This window comes from Pseudomyrmex gracilis, unplaced genomic scaffold (assembly GCF_002006095.1).
Source record: "Pseudomyrmex gracilis isolate BER0280 unplaced genomic scaffold, ASM200609v1 scaffold_150, whole genome shotgun sequence".
NCBI lineage: Eukaryota > Metazoa > Arthropoda > Insecta > Hymenoptera > Formicidae > Pseudomyrmex > Pseudomyrmex gracilis.
Window position 1 is genome coordinate 232898 of NW_018020734.1, and position 26895 is coordinate 259792.

At 33.8% G+C, this 26895-nt stretch overlaps 1 protein-coding gene across 5 annotated transcripts; it reads right to left on the bottom strand.

The window, feature by feature from the left end:
• Window positions 1-13128: 13128 nt before the first annotated feature.
• Window positions 13129-26619, bottom strand: LOC109857200 (protein ECT2-like). 5 transcript variants are annotated; one of them, XM_020433300.1, is made up of 16 exons: window positions 26178-26619; window positions 23996-24206; window positions 23702-23840; window positions 23376-23585; window positions 22990-23136; window positions 21628-22854; window positions 20751-20885; window positions 20455-20644; window positions 20207-20325; window positions 19580-19979; window positions 19054-19485; window positions 18786-18940; window positions 18612-18697; window positions 18146-18184; window positions 16718-16892; window positions 13129-15332 (listed from the first exon to the last, which is right to left on the bottom strand). In XM_020433300.1, the coding sequence occupies exons 1-16, from the start codon at window positions 26239-26241 to the stop codon at window positions 15222-15224; spliced, it is 3840 nt and encodes a 1279-aa protein (XP_020288889.1). In that variant the 5' UTR covers window positions 26242-26619; the 3' UTR covers window positions 13129-15221. The 5 variants fall into 5 exon arrangements, with proteins under 5 accessions (XP_020288889.1, XP_020288888.1, XP_020288891.1 ...); XM_020433299.1 differs by having other exon boundaries at window positions 18092-18184; XM_020433302.1 differs by lacking the exon at window positions 18146-18184 and having other exon boundaries at window positions 26178-26618.
• Window positions 26620-26895: the final 276 nt, after the last annotated feature.

Genomic DNA, 26895 nt, shown 5'->3' on the forward strand with positions numbered 1-26895 from the left:
GTGTACATATGTATGTGTGTGTGTGTGTGTTTGTGTACAGATCAAAGTAATATTCCTTCTTGCGATCGTTTGCGCTATTTTGACATATTTTGTCACACACACACACATACGTTATTTAAAAATACGCACATTTGTTAAGCGATGTAGCGACAACACACTTTCGAGATATTGGTTGCGAACACGCGCAATTTCGGGTAATTGGAAACCCGTGTATTGTACATTTAGTTAATATTATATGAGACGCGTATTATTACGAGCGTGGCATAACACAATGTACAAGTCCGTGGTATAACATTTTATGACAATTGATATCGCGTATGGGGAATCGATAAATCAAACCGCACTGGCGTGTTCATTCGCGGAACGCATCGCGGGCATTAATTAAAATGTCAATTTACATGCACAGTTGTTTTGCAAATAAGAGAGTACCATTCATCGACGCTATATAACAACGCGAGTCGATCGAATACTCGAAATTCATCGAAGTGCCTTTACTTCTCTTTCTCTTCTGAAGAAGCTTTGAAAACTGAACAACGCACGCGATATAATATCGCGTTCGTTTAGTTTACTTTATTTGATGAATAACTTGGCGCGCGAAAGAATGCACTTTCGCGCGGACAGAAAAAACGTTTCGCGATATACCAGTGATAGAATTTTAAATTGACGTAGCCCGGTATGCGACGAGAGGTGGGAGAGAGAGAGAGAGAGAGAGAGAAGGAAGTGCGAGCGAACGAAGAGAATGGAAAAGAGGGTGAGAGGGCGAGAGAGACGCGGAGGATCCCATAAGGGGGTGGGAGAAAGGAAGAAGGGCGAAGAGAACGGAAAGTAAAACGAAGCTGCGAGAAGTGCGAATGGAAAGGATCGGAATGAATGAGCGAGAATTGAAGGCCGCAGCTTCCAACGTCCCAGCTGTGGCCTTCAAGAGAGAGAGAACCCCAACCCCTGTGAAAATCAATGTGGAGCCGTTGTGGGTCTCGCTACTAACCGTTCTGCTAACGTATACTCTTCTTCACCCGCTCCTGTCTCTTTTAACATGAACCTAAAAATACATATGCGTCTTTCTCTTTCTCTTCATCCCTCCCTCTCTCTCTCACTCTTCCTCTTTTTTTCTTTTTCTCTTTATCTATTTATCTATCTAGCTCTTTCTCTCTCTCTTTTCGGGCGGACGTCAAGTTCTACCTTATTTGCAACGAAAGTTGCAAAATCACTGGAAAAACTTTCGAATGCTGCGCGTAATAATGCGCGTTATTCATTCTCAAAACTACAGTGTTGATTCACATGCACAACTGAGAAATCTCTATCAAATATTCATTATATATTCAATATATATTAAAAGTACTAAACAGTAATTAACTCTATGCGAATTTGTAATATCACATTCATGACGTCAAAATAACTGTATAATTAATGTGAAAATTCCGACGCCAGTGCATTAGTACATTAGTAATGAAATTTCTCGACGCGTTATTTACCGCGACGTTACGCATGCAAAAAGAAAACGCAAACATATGTATACATAACAGGTAATTTAATAGATAAGTTATTCTTTTTTTTTTTTTCAGTCGTTGTGTTTGCTCGATTCTCATGTTGTGCGCACGTACATGGCGTATCTTGAGTGGCGGCAACGTACGTGAAGGTCAAACAAAGGGAACGAACATCCAAAAGGGACTATTTCAACTGCGAGCGCACTGTGCACACTTAACACGCTGTTAATTATTACACAAGAGACATGGCACTGATACGCAGCTTCTATATTATGTCGACGACTCGACGTTCAAGGAGGATATACGCTGCACATGTGGATGTAAACATAATTAACAGCGAGATTGAGATGTGCCCACTTGCGACCGGTGTACCGAAATTTCTATCATTACGCGTACATGTTATACACACGTGCCGTTGTGCGCACACGTACGGGCGCGCACAACGGTGACGTATTAGCAAGAGTAACGATAGTACAAATTGGACGAATCGTATGTTCATTACTCGTCCGGCGATTATGCACAGTTACCGCACTTTGCGGCCTATGTAGATGCAATTGCCAACTGTCGTATTTCACTAATACGATCCGCATAATTGATGGATTGAATGTAGTTAATTATTAGAGCAAGGGAGGGGTAGGGACGAGCTTCCCACAGATGCGCGCTATAGGGTATATGCGCACCTTCGTCGGCAATTAGTTAATTATGATGTCACGCTGTAAATCGACAGTTCCGCGAAATTAAAGGTAATCCGACCTAGAACGAGCACCTTTAAGTAGTAACCGCGCCAAGTTATTGTTTCATCCGCCAGTCTACAAATTAGACACTCAAAGTTAATGCAAATGTGTTTCGCCAAACGGCTGAAATTACTCGACGATTATGCAAAACCGCCATTATTTGAGAGGTTTTCATATTGTGTGTCGTAGGCGTTAATTAAACGTGACACGTTTTCGCTTTTCATCCGAAACAAAGTCCGCGCGCGACGACGTAACGCGTAATTTTTCCCGTTCGCGCACTTACGTAACGCGCGCGCGACGAAATGCCGCTCTCTTGTATTTTTTTTTTCCTCTGCCCGCGTTGAAAACGCCCGCGAAGAGCACGTCAAACACCTGGATATTACGCGCGCCACGTAACTTCGTTATAATTCCCCCGTTGCAACGAGAAGCGGCCATTTTATAAACGAGTAAACGCCTAGCCGTGGAAAAAAAACAGACGAGACGACGGGATACTGATATTTTCCGGCGGGTTGACAGCCACGCAGCCGGGGACAACCGGGATGCGCGATCAGCGTATGTATAAGCACGACGAGTTGTTTACTCGCTTGTAAATTCCCTTCGTTGCATATTTGCTCGCGCACGCAAGCGGCACGCGCGTTAGCAATAAAATATGTAGCCGCATCCCTCGCCTTTTCAGTGCGCCGCGCCGGCAAAAAGCACACGTGTACACTTTTACACGCGCGCTTGCTGCGCAAACGTTTTCATTCTCCTTGCCGAAAAAAATGAGGAAACAACGAGGATATAAAGAAAATCACACTCTGTGCCCGTGTATATCTGTGTGTGAAAAACAAGTTTTATAATCAGTTATGTTCGCAACAGTTTTTTGTGATCAGTTTATCTCGCGTCACGCATTTTGTTAGTTGAATTAAGCGATTGCGAATTGTCGAGAGGCAAGTTGACGGCGACGAGAATGTACGTGTGGAGAAAATTCGAAAAAAATTCTGTATCACTCGTTTGGTTATACGCGGGTAAAACACGCGGAAAAAAAAAACGAAACATCTCGTGCAACAGTATAAATGACGGTATAAATAAGTTACTCATTTTCGTCAATGAATAAATAAATGTAATAAATTGATAAACGGCCGCGCGCATCTTCTTCTTCTTTGAAGACGAAGAGTTTCATAGATTTTCTGAAACGTGAAGTTCGAAACTAAGTTTCTTTTATAGGAATTACGAGTGTTTATTATTTAGTGATTATTTAATAGAGGATCGCGCGCGCAGCTTCGTGAAGAAACTCAATTTAAAACTTAGTACTTCAAGCAGATCTATAAAGCTTTTTTTTTTAACAAGGCTATTTTTATTGCGCTGTGGAAATTGCTGCAGAGATAAATACACGAATATCGAATTTACTTGCGAGAATCAGAAAGAATCGGAGATAACTTCCGGAACAGAACAATAATCTTGTGGCGATTGTATCACTTTTACTATTGTCTATTAAAAAAAGTAAAATAAAATAAAATAATGATCGTGTCGTAAATTTATCTAAAACGATGGAAATCGTTCCGCGATGTCTCCGAAGTAGTCAAATTTGTCAGTCTTCCTATTATGAACACATTCATTAAACATAAACGATCGGAATCAGACCGAAACGAGCGAAATCTTCTCGATATCTCTCCAAAGTCAAAAAAATTACGTAATAATAAAGTTCCATACGAGAAATTTTTTTTTTATTAAAACAGATAAAAATTATTTCGTGTGCGTTATCGCACGCGAGATGCAACGATACGCCTGTACGTATAAAATATCGGAATTTAATATAACCGAAAAATGTTCCCCCCGGATATTAGCTTCCAATAGCTTTTGTGTTGAATATATGTATATCAGAGAGACATTATGATCCTTCGACAAAAAAAAGAAGAGATTCCCACGGAATGTTTTCTTCGTCACGTGAGAGATACATCGTCTAATAAAATTCCGAATACATTCTTAAAAATAGAATATTCGTCTTATCTGTCTGTCTGTCTCTCTCTCTCCCTCTCTCTCTCTTTCTCTCTTTCTCGGGGAAATATCTTTAATTGGATGTACTTTTGTCAGCGAGAGAAGCAATCAGAACTTACGAATGTCACGGAAGAACGAGAGGTAAGTGTCGCGTGCAAAAGAGCAAAAGGGCGATATCGATTCTACGATTTGCCGAGTTGTAATTTGTATCGGGGGAAACAGAGAGGCGCGCGAACGCGCGCATCCCTGTTAACCAAGTTTGTTTTGGTTTCCTGGCCTATTTCCGAGAAAAGCCTTGCATCCGTGATTTCGATATAGCGTTACCGCCTTTGTCGAGTCGGATGTTCGAATCTCAAACTTGCCTCACTGATTTCAATAGTAATCAAACTTGTTTCCGCGCTTATCTCAACAGAAGCTAGACCGGAGTTTGCATTGCTTCCAGCATATGTTTGATGCGGCGTCATCGGTTTCTCGTCTTATCCTTTTGCAACCGCGCATGTAATCAACCGATCAGTTTTTAAAAATGCGACTAATCTTGGTTAAATATAAGATCGCAAAATTTATTAAACATTGAGAATCCAGTAAATAGGTGAAAAAATGTTATCAAACTTAATACATATTTTTAATACATTTGTTCTGTACACGTACTTGAATAATTCCAAGTTCAACGCATGGCCTCGTTTCGAGAAAGAGAAGACTCGTCTTCCTGGCTGGCAGCCGAGTCTGTTCGGCGTCTGCTTCCGGCATGTAAGTCGCGTTTATGTTTTTGGCGAATCTCCGCTGTGTGAAGATAGGAAAAAAAAAAAAACATTTCCGCGCGAGAATACAATTTATGTGATAGTTTGACTTGTATTGTGGCAAGATGTGTTTATAATATGGCAAGGAAAAACATTTATTTTGTTTTGAGATCCTTCTTGATCTTATACACGCATGTATCGTATTTAAATGTTTTCAGTTTCTGTTTATTGTTTCACGCAAATTTACATGCGAAACCTTTTTACCGTATCAGTTTTGGTTTTTGAAAAGGCGATACTATAGAAATGTAACAATGGAATACCTACAGCGTAGAGAATTATTCAAAAGTACGTCTGGAAAGACAAATAGTATACAAAACCGAGCCCCCAGGGGACCATAAGGGCAAACATAGAACATTCTATTTTTAACTCGTCACTCAACACTTCTTTAGGACTATTATGTAACTTTATAACACAAAAGACTATTATGTAACTTCATAACATAAAGGTTTCGCATATAAATTTGCGTGAAAAAATAAACAGACTGAAAACATTTAACCTTCAAAGAATCAAAATACTTTAGGTATCCGGATTTGTGTTTTCTTTTGTGATCACTTTATAGCAATAACAATTTAGCGACTATTTTGCGGACATGCAAATACAATTTATTTTGTTACGAAAAATAGTTTTAGTTACTGAACATCTAAAGAGTGTTGCATTGTACTTTTTTTGCGTACGCGTTTCTAACTGCAAAAATTGAGAAACTATAGTGTTTAAAAAAGAAAATGTCTTTTCAGGACATGAAAATTTGCAATGATGTATGAATGTCGGCTGAGTGAACTAGCTTATTCAATGCTGAAAAGGGTTAGAGACTGTGATGCGTTTTGTAACACGACCACGGGGATCACTTAGTCTATCAGTCTGTGTGTATAACTTTCGATCTGTAGATAGGTATAACTTTTTTTTATTATTACTAGATTCTGCACATTTACAATTAATAATTTATTTCGTGATATAAGAATTTATTTCGTGATACAAGATATAAAAAGATAAATAAATAAAGAGAGGGAAAATAAATAAGACAAAATGTTTAAATTTTTTTCGTAATACAAGATATATTTCGTTGACAAAATTTATTTCGTGATATAAGATATAAGAAGATAAATAAATAAAGAGAAAGAAAATAAATAAGAGATAAAATGTTTATATGCAAAGATTATTGAATTGTATTATTTATGCAATATTATAGATACATAATTGTAACCGGCCCAACTGGTCTTGCGGCCTGGAGTGCGATGGTTGCGAGTAGGAGATCCCGAGTTCTCGAATCCCCACTGTGGATTTTTCCGGGCCGGTCTCTTTCGAGTCGATTTGATCGAAAGAGCGAACTGAATCCGGGCCTCTCGAATCAGCAGCTCAGCTTGAACGCTCAGCTTGGATGTTGCAACTTCTCCGATAGTATGTTGTGTGTTTGATGCGATAAAATATTCCATGAAATAATATCTCTCATTTTCCACCAAGTTGCCACCCACTCTTTCTTCATAATGGGCAACTTGGCTTTTTGCGCACATCTGTACTTTTCTCCATGGCAACAAGTTGCCACAAGATGCGTCGTTGTCTTGTCTATGTTTTCTTGAATGCTACCTCCCATCGCAAGAATCAGATTCGATAAGTGTTTCTGTCATACACATAATATTGCGTAAATATATAATACATAAATTTATATAATACTACTTGTATATCTATGAGCAAAATTACAACAATTAGAAATGGACATGATAAACAAAAACCATTTCATCTTTTTTATCTTCAAAACTGCTAACCACCACTACTATATTTTCCATACACAGTGTGTATAGTGGGCTTTGTACTTCAGGCAGCGGTTTGTTCTGGTTCATTAATTGTAGTAAAACTGTAGGTCCCAGTATTCTAACATTAAAAAAGCAACGAATGTTTAAAAAGACTATCATATTCGATATTATGTATATTGTTATTTGAATTATACAGAGTGATTCAGAACAACCCGTTATCCTTGAAAATACATATTCTTGACTAAGTTCTAAGACAACTTTTTATTTGGCAAAATTTTGTCTGAAGCTTACTTTTTGACTTACTTTTTGAGTTACTAATAAAAATACTTGACATACCACAAGTCGGATCCAAGAGGTAGGCAGGGGCGGCGCAACTCACCGTGATTGACAGTGATGCACGGATTAAATGATACAAATTACGAATGAGTAAATAAATAAGTGAGAGAAAAAGAGAGAGAGAGAGAGAGAGAGTCAGAAAAAGATACAGAAACAGTGCATAGCGATCATCTGATCGCGTCAGGCACCCGTAATCGCCTGACGGTGAGTTGCGCCGCCCCTGCCTACCTCTTGTATCCGACTTGTGGCAAGTCAACTATTTTTATTAATAACTCAAAAAGTAAGCTTCAGACAAAATTTTGCCAAATAAAAAGTTGTCTTAGAATTTAGTCAAAAATATGTATTTTCAAGGATAACGGATTGTTCCGAATCATCCTACATATAACAAGAAATTTATATAACAAGAACATTGCACATATGTGAGAATAAAATGTATTTTTGAATCAAACCTTTTAACTTGCATCTTCTTTCTTAAATGATCAAATAATGTTCCTGTAAACTCTTTTACTACAAAATACGTTTCGTATTTTGGATTTTTGATACTCCGTGCCGTTTTCAGAATTAACTACTGATTCAGCTAAACAGTACGCGGCATCATTAAGTAAAAGATCTCTTACAATATCTCCTACGAAACTTATTCTTTTTTGCGATATTGACGACACTAAACAAACAAAAATTGTACACGTTGTTAAAAGCTTCTTAGATTGTCATATGTAAAATAATGTCAGCATTTAAGATAGTTATCGCGCGACAGTTTTATTAAAAGATTTAAGTTAAAGATTTATTTTTCGATTGTACGCGATAACTACCTTAATAGATTAATCGAGCATCTTTACTATTCTGTGCGACAGGGTGATTTGTCCAGTGAATGAACACCCTCCAGTGAATGAACATTGCTCTATATTATATAGAAGATTAAGATCTAGCATACTCTCTCTCTTTCTCTCTCTCTCTCTCTTGACGTTAAAACTGACACAATACTTTCAGTGAAAGTCTACAGATATCTCTCAAAAGCATTCTTCTATATATCTATGATTCATATGTCATTACATTTGATTTATTAAACAGTTGGTTAGATGGCGTCGCACAAGTTCGAAGTAAGCCTTGTTACTTGATATTTACAACTAATATTTTAAATGCATTTAATGATCTTATGATAAATTTGTTCTTATTAGTTACATTGTTTAGACATTTCTTTAACAAAATATATAGTAAATAACAGATTTGTAAGAATCTATCGATTTTTATTAAGTGTTCATGCATTAGGTGGAAATATCAATGAATACCAAAAAAAATTAATGAACAACCGTTCATTCATTGGCGAGCTTTGTGATAAATGCTTTACCAGTGAATGAACATTCAGTCTGTTTACTCTATTAACTTCTAATACGTAGACATAATTTAACATCTATCAGAATAAAACAATAAATCATATCTATCTAGTATAAAAAATGCAGTTATCAATTATAATTGCACTGATTTTAGTATATCCTGATTTTAGTATATCCTGGTTTTAGTATATCCCTGTTTGCATTACATCATCTGAATAGAGAGAAATGGAAGAAAAGAAACAAAAAGAACAGAAAAAAAAACAATTGGTCAAGTTAGAAAAGATAAAAAATAGAGAAGAAAAGAAAAAAAACAAGAAAAAATGAAGAAGAAAAAAGAAAAAGAAAGATCTAAACAAAAGAAGTTAAAAAAAATAGCAAAGACAAAAAATGCAAAAAAAAAAAAACAAAGCGATTCACAAAATAAAACCATGTGAATGGAAATGTCCTGAGTGTGAAGAATTTTTTCAAGGTCCTCCAAAAGAAGATTGGATTTAGTGCTTATCATGCTCTTTATGGTGGCATGAGAACTGTACAGATTATGATAGAAAAGAAATGTTTATTTGTAACAAATGTTATTAATTTGTTATATTCAAGTTAATTTTGTTCTTTTTTTTTGTTTTTTTGATACGACCATACTTTATTAATTTTTTTATACATATAAATGTTTATAGTTTTTTGTACTTATATATAATAAATAATATTTTTTATTTAATATTACTCTATATATTTTTTTCTAAATAAAAACTTACAGTTACATTCATAATTTCATAAAATATGCATAGTATTACTTTTTTCGCACTCTGATTGGAACAATTGCTCTAATTAATCGAGAAAATTAAATAAGTGCATCGAAAACATTTACTTGAAAAATATTATTTCGTTCATTCACTGGAATATTTTGGTTCATTCATTAGAAATTCATGTTCATTAATTGGTCATCTGGCTATTTTTTATTTAATTTTATGCCAGACTTTTAATAAAAGCTATAAATATTAAATATTGCTAGACTTGCGTCCTAAAATGTGCGCGCGCGCGCGCACGCACGCACGCACGCACGCACGCACGCACACACACACACGCGCGCGCGCGCACACACACACACACACACACACACACACACACACACCACTAAAACCGTATCTATTTTGTTCACTGAGAAAAAAAGTTGTTGAAATAACAAAATCGTATTTGATTCAACTATATGCGGCGGTTACGGGCTGTCAATTAAATAGTGATGATATCATGTTTCAATAGATATGACAATTAGTTTGTATCAAAAGACATATTTAGTTGTTTTAACAAATCGACAGTTTGTTTAAATACAGATTACTTTAAACATAAACAACACAGTATTTTGTCTCTTATAATAATAAGCACTTTGATTAGACTAAATATTTAGTACACATATATTCAGACTAAATATTTAGTACAAATAAATTCAGTATATTCACTTAAAGTAACTGAGTATTGCGTATTTTATTTTTTTTTTACCAGTATGTTTTATTTCAAATTACCATGTATTATGTTCGACAGAACAATTCATGCTCTAGTAAATTAAACAATTAAAATATGTTATAATAATTAAAATATGTTTATCACCAATATTGTTGATTCAACTTATATGAATTTGTTATTTTTCTCGCCATGTACTTGAATTAAAAAAACACAAGTATTTCAGATAACAAACTGACTGCCACACAACTAAACGCATTTAGTTGAGTTAATAATATTTTTTTCTCGGTGTACACGTTTATATTTTTTTGCCGTTTTTACAAAAACGTATAACGTAAATATATGAATTGAGTAATGAAAGTACGTCGAGCGTGTTTTGCCACCGCAAAATAAAACAAAAAAACTGGTCTGTTTGAGATAAATATAACTAAATTGTCGAAATTTTTACTGTTATTCTGATTAACTGACGATTACTGTTTCACAGATATTTACTTGCACTTACTTTTGATTATATTTCGCGATGTTACAGATGATACACCTTGTCTCACAATCAGTTATTCTTCGTCTAAGTTGTTCACTGTGCTTCTGCGTTGTGTATAAATATGCTTCACGCCTTTGCACGACACTTTCTTCTACAAGAACGAATTGCACAAACAACTGAAAAAGAACGAAAGCCGAATCGTTTTTAAGGACTTTCCTCCTCTCCGTATTCGCTCCCTTCCCAAAAAAGATACGTGCTTCGACAGGATATCTAAGCTGTCACTAAGCAGAGCTGTGGGCGGAACAATTTTGCAGGAAAACTTTTTCTGCAAGAATTTCTTCTCGATTTGTGCAATATAAATTGAGAAAAGAACAAAAGCCGAACCTTTTTTAATTGTTTTTTCTCTCTGTATTTGCTCCCTTCCAAAAAGATACGCGCATTGACGGAATATCTGAGCTACCACTAACAGCCAATTTTTTCACTTCTAGATAAGTTTTCGATAACTTTATCTAGAAGATATCTCCCAAAATTGGTTCTCCTTATTGGTTCTCAGAAGAATTTATCCAGAGGATAGCTATCGAGAGGTATGAAGAAATCGGTCGTAAGCAGAGCTGTAGGCGGGACAATGTGTTGGGAAACGTTTCGCGTGCACGCAAGTAAGATAAATGAAAAAAAAACATTGTAAACATTTGATGATGTATCATTTAATAAGATTTGCAATCAATTTTGATGAATATTGATTTTTTCGTAAATTAAACGCGCACATTCTCTTGTGATTTTTTTCTATCGCCGCGATTATTTAGTGTGTCGAAAATAAAAATCTCACAGTTTTTAACTTTTTGCAGTATGATTTAAATGGCGACCATATATGTGTCGATGAGAAAGTTGCGTATCACTCGTTTCGCACGATTTTTTTTTTTTTTTTTTTTTTTTTATTATTCCTTAAAATCACGAGTCTAATCTTCAGTTTGAGCCCAGAGCATATCACGCGTGTGATATGTAATTCTCAGTTTGGGTCTAGAAATCATGCGTCATATAATGCGTCTAATACAGGGTTCTCATTTTGCATCCAGAAAACATATCACGTCTCTCACACGTTGTTATACCGCAAGGGGTTAATATACACAAATGACCGCATAGAATCCTATCAATTAACACTTTGACTGCCGCTGTCACGTATACGTGATTTCGCGCAACGGTTATCAGCTGATAATTACGCAGACGTGATCTCGCTTTGTTATCGCGTGAATTCATATAAAGCGTAAGTGTATAAAATCTATTAAAATTATATTAAGTTTCAATAATGATGATGGATTTAATGTTTTTTTTTCGAAAAGTATCGTAATTGTACTACGATACTTAGAATAGACTGATCGAAAAGTGCTGGCGATAAGATGTATGGGAAAGTGGCCGGCGAGTAGAAATCAACGGGCGGCTGTCAAAGTGAAAATAAAAAGTATCGTTAAAGTCGCTCGGAAACGTAGCCTGAGAAAAACCATTACTATTTACTAATTTTATCTCTTCGTGTACTGACTTCCAAAAATTACTTAGCTAGACTGAGTTGGTCTGCAAAATCCACGCGAACTGTAAAATTAAACATCTCCGCGAAAAATCAATATTTTTTAATTTTTTTCTAATCGAAAGGTTGAACGATTCTGCGTTGATAAAAAAACGAAATTGAAAAATTTTCTAGTAGGTTCTAGTGCTTTCGAAGATATAAGCGTTTAAAACAAAACATCAATCTTTACTAGAGACACGCAATTTTCGAGTGAAAAGACGTTCAAGTGAAAAGTGTCCCGTTTGACATTGTCGGCGTCATAGTGGGAAGTCGACATTGCCTAGCACAGAATATGCTATTGTCACTTTTATAGTATAGAAAGCATTTTTTCGAATATTAGTCTATTGTGCATGACAAAGACAAAACTTACGACATTCTTAAAAGTTTGAAAAATTTGAACAACAATCTAGTGAATGAATCGATGTAAAAAGTGATATCACAGTTCTTCACGTGAAAAATCTAAGCTGTTACATAAAATATTTTACAAAAACAGAACTTTGAAAATGAGGAAGTAATGAATAGAGCCTCGTACAATAGAACAAAAGTCATTATCCGAAAGTATAAAATATTAGCTTTTAAGAAAATAAAAAGTTCATTACGCATCGGATCAGACTTTGTTCCAATTCAACGTTCATAGCTAATTTATTATCTTTTCTTTTTCTATGCAGAGATACGCACTTTCTTTTCATAAAGTAGCACAAAATCATTTTTCGGAAATGAAAAATAGCTTTTAAGAAAATAAATAATATTCGTTACGTATCGGTTGTTTTCAATGTAACAACAGATTGATTTAGTTTTTCTTTTTCTAGGAAACAAAACTATGCAGGTGTTGTCTATTGTCTATTGTATTTTGTCCCGTGCAAGATTCCAAGTTGGACCAAATAAATTTAATCTTAAGCAGACGGATAAATAAGGAGAGGAATTCACTTCTTTTTTTTTTTTTTTTTTTTTTTTTTTAAATAACATACAAAACGTTTGCATGCTGTATAAAGACTGAATTTATATGTATATTCAACTATATATAATAATCATATATAAATAACTGCGCGCGAGAGAAGGGAAGAGAATTACAAGATAATATTACAATAAATTGTACGCGTGTGTAGTAAAAAATGTTTTCTGTTTCTCTACATATGTTTCTGAGGTACCTTAACTTTTACTATTTACAATGCACTTAATTTAAAAACATTTGTGTTGCGACATATCACTACATAACTCATACATATTATGTCTCTCTTTGACTAATACTTCTCAAAATAATAAAAAAAAAAAGTTGAAACGTTAATCACAATCGTGCGCAGAGCGTGGTCGATGCGTTTCGTAATTTTGTGTCGTATGGAGTTCGAAACAAAAAAAACAGATTTGGGTTTTCATAGGAATGATCGTGCTGTTCAAATATAATAGTGGAATAAGACATATAGATTACCGTATCTCGTTATTGAACAATTGTGATATTTGTGTGTACTTTTAATGTGAAATTTATTTTTCCAATTTACTCAGTGCCAATTGAGTAAAGATAACAAATTTATTTTGGCGAAAGTTACGTGTTACAAAAAAGTATGAAGAATAGATTTAAGAATCTCGATAAATTGAGAAGAGAAACGCATCGTATTTACCACTTCAAAAACTCACGCATATACACACTTCATCGCCATACAATACAACAAACTTCTGTTCGTAATTTGTTTTACTCAAGGCACTCGTGCTACTTCTTATCATATTAAGAAGGCACTAATCATGTTTGTGTATAAAAACTCTGACAAGAGAAAATCTTTCTGTAATATAAAATTATATTAGTCATAAGCTCGTGTAAGCAGTAATCAAAGTTTCTTTTCATTTTCTTTGCAATATGTTGCAAATAGGTTGTATACAAGGTTTTTTCACTAACCAATATTGTGTTTATACTATATATTACAATCATTTTTGTTTGTTACATGTGTGGAAAAGGCTCGTAGAAAAAAAATAAAAGATCGCAGAAGAAATACTTTCATGTTGGTAAAACATTTTGCCAAGTAATCAATTATTCTGAAATTACAGTATATTCATTCATTTGTTTCTTTCATACTAATAGTTTAAAGATAAATTTCAAGTCAAATGGCAAGATGCTGTTGCATTAGGTATAAACAGAAGTTTTGCAATGTTCACCTCACTTTGTTCGTAAACTTTATAAAAACGGCAGCAATATTTATCGTAATACTTTCACATCAGTAATAAAAATAAAGTGAGATAAAAACTGGAAAACTGTCACTTTTATTCTACAACTGTCTCTGTTCTTCTTTGTATAACTCCCGCAGAGCAAATTCTAATGAAAAAAAAAACACGAATGAAACAAATAGTATAAAATATTAAATATTATACGAATTTCTCAAAACAAAAAACAGAAATGGTTAGATAATTAAAAATTTTTTATCGAGACACGGAAATATTTCGCGCCAAAATTCTTGCGCATGAGACTGATCGTGACTCTCTTACACGCGAATTTCACATTCTGTAAGTAGATGTTAGCATACTTGCCTCATTAATTTAAACAACCAAGTAGTTTTTTTTTTGACATTGAGATTAAATGCAATGGAATATATTAATGAAACACACTAAATAATGTCATACATAATTATGAAATACTGACAATGAACACACATTTTCGCACATGCTTGTTTTCGTTAATAATGATAAACAACTAATTTTTTTTTATATGCAATTTTTTATGGTAGATTTCTTCCCAGAATAATTGAATAAACTCGGCTAAAAGAAAATTATTATAAAATGTAAGTCTGTTATTGTATATTGCAGCTAATTTTGTTTATATCATAAATAAGATGTGTAAACAAATAAGAGATAGGTGTATCTTATAGGCAAGTGCGAGAGAGAAACTAAAAGAAAGGATATATATATATGTGTGTAATATATATATATATCTCTATACACAATACAATTATACAAGAGAACATAAATAACAATGTTAATAATAATGGCGAAATAATAGTAATAACTAGATATTATTGGCACGAACATTAATGTCACTTTTATGTTGCATTCCCGAAGATCTAGCAATATTCGAAAAAAAATCATACTGAACTCTTGTTGTAAAGATAAAACTAAGTATAAGTATGTTTAATAGAGAATTGCGAAGAATGCGAATGGTTATACATCTTCGGGTTCTTTTCGTTGATTATTATTACATGTGTGTCTTATTAGTATTTACGTAGACGATACACACATTTATTTGTGGCGGCAATCCAGCCATCTGGAGGACGCGGTTTTGTTTTTCTTTTTTGTAAAGACAAGACCGTTTCGGTGACCTTATCTTGCCTCTTGAGTAGTAATTACCTTCGCAGTGAAGCCATACTGAGAGCCTTTCGTGTCGGTTGATCCGACATTGGTGCTACGAGAACATCGTCCCTAGTTGGAAAACTAGAACCACCATTATCCAACTCCTACAAAGAGAGATATGTATAGAGAGAATTGAAAATTTATATATTAATATATATATTTGTATATTAATTATAATTAAATTCTTATAGTTTTATATATTACTAAAATTATTAGTGACACATGTGTGTACTAAATTGTTGAACTATTGAATTACGTCTTATATGTTATATACAGTGATAATAATTAAAAATAACTGCAATATATTTATCTCTCTCACATATTCTCTAGTTTAATAAAACATCTATAAATAGTTTTTTTTCTACTTGTAGACATATGTTAAGTGATATTGAATAATCGCGTTTATATAAAAACATTTTTTATATAAAATGATTTTTATATAAACTTTTATATAAAAACTTTGTTGTATAAAAAGACTGCATATATGTGGGTCGTTTGATAAGTTTGATAAATTTCTACAAAATGCTGCCACAATTCATTTAATTATATGACGCTTGGAAAATTCCACTTCTCAAATTCGTTCAGGTCAAATTTCAACCAGAAGTGACGCATTGTTCACGCTCGGTAGTCGTTTAAAGCGAGTGATTTAGCAGATGTCATGAAAATAGAAAAAATGTTTTTAAATTTGATGTGAACAAAAAGAAGTCGCACAAGGCCAATCCGGAGAATAAGATGAATGAGATTGTTTGCTTCAAACAACTACTGAACGTGTCACTTCTGACTGAAATTCAGCCAAGAAGAATTGAAAAGTAGAACTTTTTAGGTTGGCCTGGAAGGATTTGAGTGGAACTTTCTAGGCGTCATGTAATTAAATGAATTGTGCCATCATTTTGTAAAAATTTACCAAACTTTAAACGACTCACGTATATATTATACTATATTTATTTTATATAACGTACTTACATGATTTCTAATATAGTTTATCCATTGATTTTGAGTTAGCATGGAAAATTTAGAATGCAAGAATTAAAATAACTTTTTTTCTGAGCGCACATGCGTAAAAATATAACAACATAAATTATAAAAACATAAATATATTGCATCAACGTTGCAATCGGAAGCATATCGAGTAAATGTCTATATACATGAATAGAATAAAAAAATTAAAAAAATTACAAATAAAAATTTCCGAATCAAATGTGTGTAGTATTTTATTGAGATAATATTTCGAAAGAAGTTAGTTTAACAAAGCAAGTAGTTTAGAAGAAGAAAAATGATAGAATAAATAATAGTACACGACTATGAAAACTGAACTTGGTTTTTTTCACAGTCTGCTTAACGTATAGAAAACGTTAAAATAAATGGAAGAAGTATAACGGAAAAGCAATAACTTCCTGTCACAAAAGGTTTGGAAATGAAGAAATAAGAGAAAAGAGTTAAGAAGCACAAGAAAAAGAAAAAAATTTTTGACAAAATGTAGTCAACTAACGCTGATATTGTTGCAGCTACCTAACCGCATCTGAGCTATTTGTGGATTCGTTGGAGCAAGACCATGTGTTGATCCAAAAGGCGACATAATAGTGGACATCGCTCTGTTTAGTTTGCTTGGTGTTTTGTTGAAACTGAAAGCACGGCCGACTCTTGCCCTCGTACGAGATGCAAACCTGTAGAAAAGTGTGCTTCAAACATACACTCTTATTCATAGTATTATATAACATTTATCTACAGTCTAAAATCTATTTCACAACAATATTAAAACTTTCTTTCCTCCTTTAGAATTTAACAATTTGTAAAACAAAATTTTTGCTTGTGCACTTTAGTGTTTGAAGATATAATACTAAGAATTATAGAATTATATTACAATAATATAATTACAATAATTACAATAATATAATTGTAATATAATTCTATAATTTTTAGTGTTATATCTTCTAATTATAGAATTATATTACAAGTCATATTACTAAGAAGGAAAACAAGTTTTTTGAACAAATAAGACAAATACAATTACGAACTCAGACAACAAACTGACAAAGATTTATAATATCCATATTATAATATCTATATTATAATATTTATATTATGAAAACCAGCTCAAGCAGCTAGAATTTCATTTGTTACAAAATAATAATAGAATATAAACTTTACATGCAAATTTTCTATAATAAAAAAAAACCGAATCTAAAATTACATGCAAGAATTATAGACAGTGAAATTGCACCATAGCTATGTAAGAACTGACACCTTTTCAAAGATATGTACAAGTATGTATGTGTATGTAGTATTTTTTTAATTTAAATATTTATTTTAATAAAGAACAAAAAAAGAAATAAAATCAAGCAAGTGTAAAGTTTTTTAATAAGAGATTTTTAAAGCAAAGTAAGACAAACTCAATCAATGCAGGATATTTATTCATATCACGATTAATTAGAATGAAAATTACAATGTGAATAAAACAACGTGCAAATGTTTACACATTCTATGATTCTCATTTAATTATTAAAAGAAATTAAAATAGTTTAAGTGAGCGATACAAAAAAGCTTACGATTATGTTACGCTTGAACTGATCAGAACTGGCTGTAATTATTATTGAATAATTATTTATCAAAACACGAATTAAATTATAAGAGCAAAGGTTTTCAGTAACGTAATTGCAAAGTCTTTCGGTCTTCAAGAAAACACACACTGATAAAAAAAAAAAGACTACTTTCATTCGCACAAGGTCGGAATTTGTTTTTGAAATCATCATTATTACGCACTTCGAATTTGTTTTCTTATATTCAAAAATAATTACGTCACTGAGTAGGGTTTGAGGACAAAAAGCAAGTAAAAAAATATAATCAGCCTGGTGCAAAAACTGACGGTAGTGGGACATGTAACGTGGTTTCACACATGCTATTGAGTAGGAACACATACGGGTCCATATACTCCAGATAAAAATTATGAAATAGGCTCCTGCAACCAAACGGGTGTGTCCCATTATTCTTTTACATCATGCAAAATAGTGTAGAATATTTACAATAATAAATCTTTTTAGATACTGCTTTGTAGAAATACACATATCAGACGATTGAAATATAATGATGCTTATATTTCACATCTTATTTTTGAGAGTTCTAATTATAGAGTTCTAAAATTCTAATATATTTACGGAAATATCTTTTACGAACTACTGCAGTATCTCTATTTGTTATCAATGTACATTTGATAATAAAATCGTTATCTCAGAGTTACATGATTTTACTATCAAATATACAACATATCTAAACTAAGGTATAGAAACACACTTCTCAGTATACGACATTATCATCCTTCTATACGTAACTATCACTATAACCTATCGTTTCCTATCTTCTCTAAATAGCGGAAATTTTGTACTCACTTAATTGTTTTCTTTAATGTTCCCGACGCTACATCGCTTGTACTAACTTCAAGCTGACGCGAATCATATCTAATCAGTAGCGTGTCCTGAAAACAAAAAGAATTTATCTTAACGTAACAAATAAACAATAAATAAACATGTTCTTTATTAAAATTAATCCCGAAGTAAACGTACAGCGTCAGCTATGCGGATCACAAAAGCCATCTGTTTACAAAGAGTTTCTAAATACTGCGCTTTGTTAACTTCTTCATCGATTATCACAAATGATAATAATTTTTCTTTTAATTCTTGAGTGTTACGCACCACAAGTGCAAATACTTTTTGGCATTCTGGAAGAAGAAAAAATAATTTAATCGCAAATCACGCAATTTATTTAAGAACTTTTATATATATATATATATATGTGTGTGTGTGTGTGTAATATAACTATTTTTTGTCTCACCATCAGTTTCACGTATGTCCACAACTTTTCTTATACTCGTTAACGACAGCATTTTAACATGCTTATATGGTTTTCCTTGATTTAGTTTAATTGACTGTAAGTTTGCACTAGGACTTTTCGAATTAAACGTCTTCGATCTTTTCTTGCATATTTCGAGAGTATCCGTAAATAGAAACAATACTAAATGATCACCTCGTCCACTAAGACCTTCAGTAACTTCCATGACATCACATTTACTAATAAACGATCTACGCGAAGAAACTAAATGCGGCGGGCAATTGTCAATTTCATTAAAAATATCGAATATTGCTAGTTGGCGTTCGGTTTTTCTCTTATTTTCATTTATATACGTCATAACTTTTTTAATACAGCTAAGAGAAGCTTCCAGAGCGTTATAGTCCGGATTACTTTTGTCGGTATGCTTAAGGATATCTAGAAAAAAAAAATTATAAAAGTTAATTGTTAGCGAGACTCAAAACTTGTTTATTTAATGACGAGACTATGAAGCATTAAAATTATTTCTTACCGTTTAGCAATAAACTGATACTAGGTAATCGTTGTATTGGTTTAATTAATAGTTCTTTCAAGCTTTGTCTGCCGCAGTCAGGTATCGTCTGACAATTTTTCAAAAACGCATGGAACCGTGGTTTATTTTGATCACATTCTTCTAGCATTTGCTTCGTATTTTCAAAGAAGTTGACATATGGAGGATATGCTTTAACCAAGTCCGGTTCAAATTTCAGAAATATTTTGCCGATGCTGATGTCCTCTGTCCAATTAGCGGCACTATAATGCAGTGCCTCCAACAATTGCTTATGAACGTCATAAATGGGTGGAAAATTACCAAATATAATTTTTACTTCTGTGCTATTTAATAATTCTTTTCCACTTTTTCCTATGAGATTTTCCAACGGCAATTTAAAAAGCTACAATCATAAAATGCAAACATAAAATATAACAAACAAATATTAAGCCAATTCTGTTTTTTAGAATGTAAAATTCTGTGTCGACGATGTTAGAAATCGGTCTGGAATTTCTGATTCGACTTCTCGAACTAAAAAGTTTGCACTGTAATAACTCTAGATAGTGCTGATCAAAAGTTACCTATTTCTAGTATCGTGGACGTAGATCTTAATGTACAACAAATATTTACCGTCATAATTGTATTGAGAATGCCCACATAATTAGATTCAGTTTCTACTAGTTCAAGAAACACTTTGTGACGTTTCGATAAATGTTCTTTAATACTATCTGTAGCAATAGTTTCTATGTCTGTAATAATCAATATAGTTAACGATGAATAATTTTATTATAATCTCAATGTATAAAACTACAATTAATTTATTAATCTATTAAAATGGCAAAAAAGATATACATATTAAAGTATGATCAGATGCATACCGTCCTGAAGTTGTTTCTCTGGACTTGCTGTATTATCTAAGAAGCTTCCACTGACGTTTGCTGGTGAATTTGCTCCGTACTGTAATAAATTAGATAATGGCTTGCTCAAATAGGGATGGTTCGGCAACGTCATACTCTGTTGACTGTCTCGCCTACCAGATGCAGTAGGAGACAGAACTGTTTCTAAATACTAAATAATAATTTATATATGTACATGAAATTTAAATGCATAAAGTTTTTAAATACGTAGAAAGATATTGTATGTATTACTGTTGTATACATTACTATTAACTTACATGTTCGAACAAATATTCATTCTCATCACATCTGGCCGCATTCTGAACCGACGTCCAAAACCAACCAGTTTTAACAATGAGAGCCGATTTTGATACCAAATGCGGTATTACACTTACATTAGACTCGTCAACAACCTGTGACATTAACAATTTTACTATTAGGTTTTTATCGTTATTTTATCAGATCGTAATAAATAACACAAGACAGAAATTACAACTGGATACAATACTATGTTGTAACATATCACATGTAAAATGTTAAAATAACATAAAGTACAATTTTTTCAGAGAATTAAATAACATAGAAGTGACAATCTTATAAATTGACACGCCATTATGTCACATTGATAATCGCAAATTTAGCAAAACACATAACCAAAGTGTTTATGATTGTTTTGCTAAATTTTATGTTAGAAAACTTTTTAAATAAGACTGCTCTTAAACAACATATAAACAAAACCAAATTTTTTGTTAAAAACAAACATCGTTTACGATCAGATCAATAAAAATAGGATTGTATATGTGGATGCACGTGTAATGTGATATTGTGCTTATTAACATTTCTAATGACAATCACAATTAGATGTAGACAGAGATGTAGACTAGGATAAACATGTTTACAGAAGTTCCAATTTTCATACATTTCAGAGATTATCTCATCTTATTAAATTTCGAAATAGAGGGTTATCTTTATCTACTTTGCTCCGCACAAAGCACAAGTATTTTACATACAATACGAAAAGGTAAACAGTAAGATTGATGATACAGATTAATTAACAAATACAGTAAAAACTTCTCTATGCGTATAATAATATTATCCCATACACCGTTTTTAACATCTTGTAAACAATGCGAGAAAGAAATTAGCGTGAAGTACCGTGGATAATGATTTATCTTCTTGAACCATCAAGTCCTCGTAAAGAGTCTTCGTGTTGTGTGATATAAATGGCGGATTGCAAGTTTTTCCATTAGATATGAAAGTGCTCTTTAATTCGTGTTTAGCGATTGCAGTTTGTGTAGATAGTGCGGGGAAAGACTTGGACAGGAATGTGCACTTTGTCTTAAAAAGAGTGTTTTCGGAAGGCGAGCAGTATGAATTGGTGAAAATGTCTTGCTCATCATCGGACAGTATCAGACGGGAAGGATCTTCCGAGAAATTAGATATGTGCGACTCAAACGAGTGTTTACGCCTTTCTCCGCGTGATGCATTGTGCAAAATTACATCGCTATATTGCTCATCACGATGTTTCCATATATTTGGAAACGAGCGCACTTTCAAAAATTTACATTTGTCAAGTTTTGCCATTTTATGAACAGATGTGCAAGAATTAGCTTTTTTCCACTTTATATATCGCTTTGGAATTACTTTTATTTTTGATGTGTTATTCTGTATGTAGTGAACATTTTTGCGATATTTCAGAGACACGGACTTATTACTTATTGATGACGTACAAACGTCGTGGAGATTATTCTTTTCAGAAGATACAGACGGTTTTAAATCTTTCGCTATTGTCGAAAACTGTGACGCGATATCATATTGAGAATATTCGTTATCAAATAAAGAATTGTCGGAGATATGGAATTTAACGTTTTTGTTGCTGATCATTGTTGATGTTGTCGGGATCGAACATTTCACACCGTGCGCGGAAAACGTAGATAAATTAGACGATTTGGTTAGGTCTAAACCGGAATCACTTTGCTCTGCAAAGTGATTAAATATGTGGCCAGATTTAATAACTGAAGTTTGTAAATCGCAATAATTGTCCTCCATACCAACAGCAGAATCTTTGCTGACGTTATAAGAAATCAGATCGCTGCAAGTATTGTGTTCTAGATCAACCGAAGTTGATAAAATATCTTTCGACAAAGAGAAGTTATCCTGAGATTTTGCAAAATGCATGCTATCGATGTTTGCAACGTCATTATTATTGCGATTATCGATGTTTGTTGTGTTACAAACTGCGTCCAAACAAGGATTATGAAGATAAGAGAGAATTGGTTTAAAGTTCATTGAGGAAAGAGGATATTGTTTGTGTGAATTCTTAAGATATGATAATCTCGCGTTGTTGCATTTCCTGTAGTAAGGATCAGGTACGTCTATCACCTACATCATGTTCATCATTTATGAAGTGCAGTATACACATGTGAGTTTGTGTGTGTACTCGTATATAGAATTTATAAATAAGTATTATTAAAATTGTGTACATATATATATATATATATAGTTTTGATTTCTTACTACGTGTGTACAATTTGGATCGTCAATCTCAGCAGGCTCACCACCCTGTTGTTCCAGAACCTCGTACATATGTCTTTTTTCTTCTTCGGGAAAACCAAAAAAACATATTTTTGTTTCATAAAACGGTTTCAGCTTATATGTTGCTATCTGTAATCAGAAATTTATATTTTTAATGAAAAGATCTTACGTGGCGCGTTAACAATAATTATAGATATTATTATCAACGTGTTGAAATAATTATGTCCAAGATATTACGTTACAAAAATATTAATACTCTCGTAGCAGTTATATTGTTATATTTAAGTGTGCTAATTACTGTATGCAAAGTCGAACACCAATGTTGAAAAACTTGGAAATTCATTTCCTAATATTTAGAAATTCCTTACCAATTCCTCATCAAACGCGTAACTGTAAACATCATCTCTGGCATTCCACAAAGCTACCACCCAGTCTGCTGACATGATGGGTAAACTAAATGTGTCAGCATATCTGTACTTTTCTCCGCCACAATGATTTGCAATAAGATGTGTTATTTTAGTTCCCATTTCCTTCCGGATGCTACCACCCATATTGAGAACCATAGCTGCTAACTTGCGCTGTTAGAAAATGTCAATCATGTTATATGAAAGTTTATACAAAAGTTTATACAAAATATTTTATCTAGAAAGAAAGAACAGAAAACACTGTGCGTAAATGTAAATAATAAACTAACCAATTCATCCTCTTTAGTTCGGAAACCGCTGAACACCACTACTGAACCTACCATGGCTTGTGTGTACATTGGTCTTTTCAGACTGGGCAGAGATTCTTTCTTTTCTGCCAGTTGCAGTAAAGCCGTAGGTCCCAGGATTCTGATAACACCAAAACAATTTATATAAATCACTTTATGAAACAAACATGTAGCTAATATAGCTGTAAAACAGTTTTTCAAAATTATAAACACGTCTGTTGCATACTTAATTTATCATATAATTTATAACAAGACCATGTTGATGTTTATACTAACCTATGAGCGCTTTTGCATAACGCGTCGTATTCAGGTCCTTCGAATTGTTTGAGCACGAAGTAAGTGTTGTAAGAAGTATCCTCGACATATTCTGTGCCGGTCTCAGAAGTAATTACTGGTACTTTAAAGTGTTGAGCAGCAGCACTCAGTGTAGGATCTTGATTAGCATCTCCTACTAAGCATATCCTTTTCTTCCTTGGTATAATTAATGCTATATTAAAAGAAATAATAACACATTTTTATCAATTTGTTCTGTGTGTTATTATAAATACTTTTCAACGTCTGCTCTAAATATAGTTTTACTCTTTTTGTATATATCATTACATAACATAAGCAATGTAGAAAAAGAAAAATCATTTTCTCTTTGCAGTTAATACGTAATTAAAATTTTGGACACGCATCATTATTGTCATTCTTTGATGAAATGACAAACACTCAGCAATATAAATATATGAATTTGGCAGACAAATACATATGGATATCATCAACAATTGCAAAAAAAATGTTGCTCATTATCTCAAATGAAAAAGAGCTAACTAATTGCAAGTCTTCACCGGCCAGTCGAAGAAAAGATTTGTTAGTGAAATGCTATTTTTAGTCGTGTTGGTGTTCTGTAAAGTTTAAAACGTTGCACAAAGTATATAGCCTCTATCTCGTATCATAGGCAAACGGGAAGTTTTGTATGTGTGCGTGTGTGGGTGTGTGTGTGTGTTACATCTGATACGGGCGATTCACGTGCTCCGCGCGAGATAATTAAAAACGAAAGTGTGAAAGACACGGAGAGAGGAACGGAGAAAGAGAGACGATACGCGGAGATAAACGGAAAAGGATGAACAAAACAGAAAAGAGAAGCAAAAACTTGAGCGAATACAGAGCGAGATTGTCGCATTGTCAATTTCGCAGGAGTCTCGTTTTTAAAAAGGATATTTCGTTACGGAGAATCTGTTTGTCTCTCACGTCAATTTTGAATGAAGAAGTCAAGGCCGTTTATACATGAGGAACCGAAAAAAAACGCGCAGGTCTTTTTTTTTTTGTTTTTTTCTTTTTTCTTCGGAACGCGCGCCAATAAGGATCGGCGTCTAATAAAAATAGAGCGAAGGATATCGTTATATACCGATTAGTGTGACGAGTCGCTGAAACATCTTATAGGACAAGATGCAAAAAAAAAAAAAAAAAAAATTGCGGCGGGCGAAAGTAAATACACTCCGTGCAATGCTCCCATTGCTTATTTTTTTCGTCACTTACCGATGTTGGAAAAAGAACACGGTTTGTGAGGAAAACATAGCTCGAAGTATCTCTTACAATCATATGTGTTGCGGATGTATGTACATATATTGGCGGTTTACAAAATTATACCGGAACGCGCATGAAAAGATAATTCTCGTGTGTGCAGCAACGAACACACAGGTAATTTGCTGTGTTTTTCTGACAACGCAGTGTTTCTCAAGTACGTTTCTTTCTACTGATAATGAGCAATCCTTCTGCTCATCTCGCAATTATGCGCGATGCGATAATAAATTACTTATCTTACTGATTACAATACAAATAAAAACCAGTCCGTCATACATATTACAATGAGACAAAATTAGAAGAGTATATATTTTTGCTTAAATAACAAAATGCACCAATGTATACATTATATAAGACCGTATTATGCTTATTACCAGTCTTTGACACAACGCCGTGTTTAAGAATTTCAATACTCTCTATCTCTCTAACTCGCGAGTTTAGTTTAAATTAATATATTCCGAGAGTATATAAAAGAAAACCCAATGATAAACATTTTCCTCCTCCGCGAGCGGGATATTCTTTTCCGCACAGCTGAAAACACGTGAGATATGCGAGTTTCTAAAATAATCAATCACTTTTGGAGCTTCGTGTTTCGGACGATTACCCTTGAAAGGAAATGACAAAGATTCGAAGGAAGGTAAAAGTCGAAAAACGGTCGTTTTTTCCGTTGAGTTTATTGTACCTGTTTGTACCTGCCTGTACCGTTTACACAGCACGTGCGTGTAAACGCAAATATGCGAACTTGAGGAAATTTTTGAAAATCGCACGGACACACGCTTTGTCAGCGTCCGCCAAAATACGCCAGACAGAACCGCCGTCCGCGGCACTTTATCCTCGTCATTTACGAGGATGTTGCGGATGATTTAATGCCGATAGATTTTTGCATACTTACTCTTGGTCGCCTCCGCACTATTTATATCGCCGATACGGCTGATACTGCCTCTTTGCTCGTCCATTACATGTGCTTCTCTGTATATCTTGCCGCGTAATCCTGTCGAGTGTACCTTCCCGTCTCCGACGCGCAACAACACTCTCCCGTCCCGTCGCCAAACATCTAAAATTTCTCGTCAAAGCGGCGACCGCACAATCAACACCTCTCCCGAGCCGAAGTCAGCATCAATAAACTCCACAACATCCGAACTGTATGCATTCGCGTTGAACGACAGTTATCAGCATCAGCGCCGCTGCATCGACGACGACGGTATCAGGAAGCAGTTTATCCTCGTTCTTCCTTCACCGAACCGTCGTGTACACCATTTTAACGTTAATCTCTCGCCGTCTCTCTCGCGCTCTCGTCGCGGTTTTATTTCGCTCGCACTCGCGCACGTGTTGTTTTGCGTGCGCGAGCGAATGTCACCGTGCGAAACACGTATCTTAATTGACCAATAAATATTTTGCCTCTCTAAAATGTTCAAAAATTGCCGAAGAATTCGGGAGATAATTATTTACGATAAAACCTAGTGCCAGTTTTTTATTATCTTGAATAAGTTTTATCCCCAACTCGATAGAACTAACCAATCGCAATGAATCGACTCGATAACGCGATTGGCCAATTTCGGTTGGTAATCGTGGCGTTGGCCATCGATGGCTCTAAGAAGTTTCAAACAAAT

Excerpts from the sequence above, each read along its gene's own strand:
- LOC109857200 (XM_020433299.1), bottom strand. The coding sequence starts at position 26,241 with ATGGACGAGCAAAGAGGCAGTATCAGCCGTATCGGCGATATAAATAGT. Across the intron at positions 23,137-23,375 it reads ACGCGTTTGATGAGGAATTG|ATAGCAACATATAAGCTGAA; the intron begins GTAAGGAATTTC and ends TTCTGATTACAG. Across the intron at positions 20,326-20,454 it reads AGAGAAACAACTTCAGGACG|ACATAGAAACTATTGCTACA; the intron begins GTATGCATCTGA and ends TGATTATTACAG.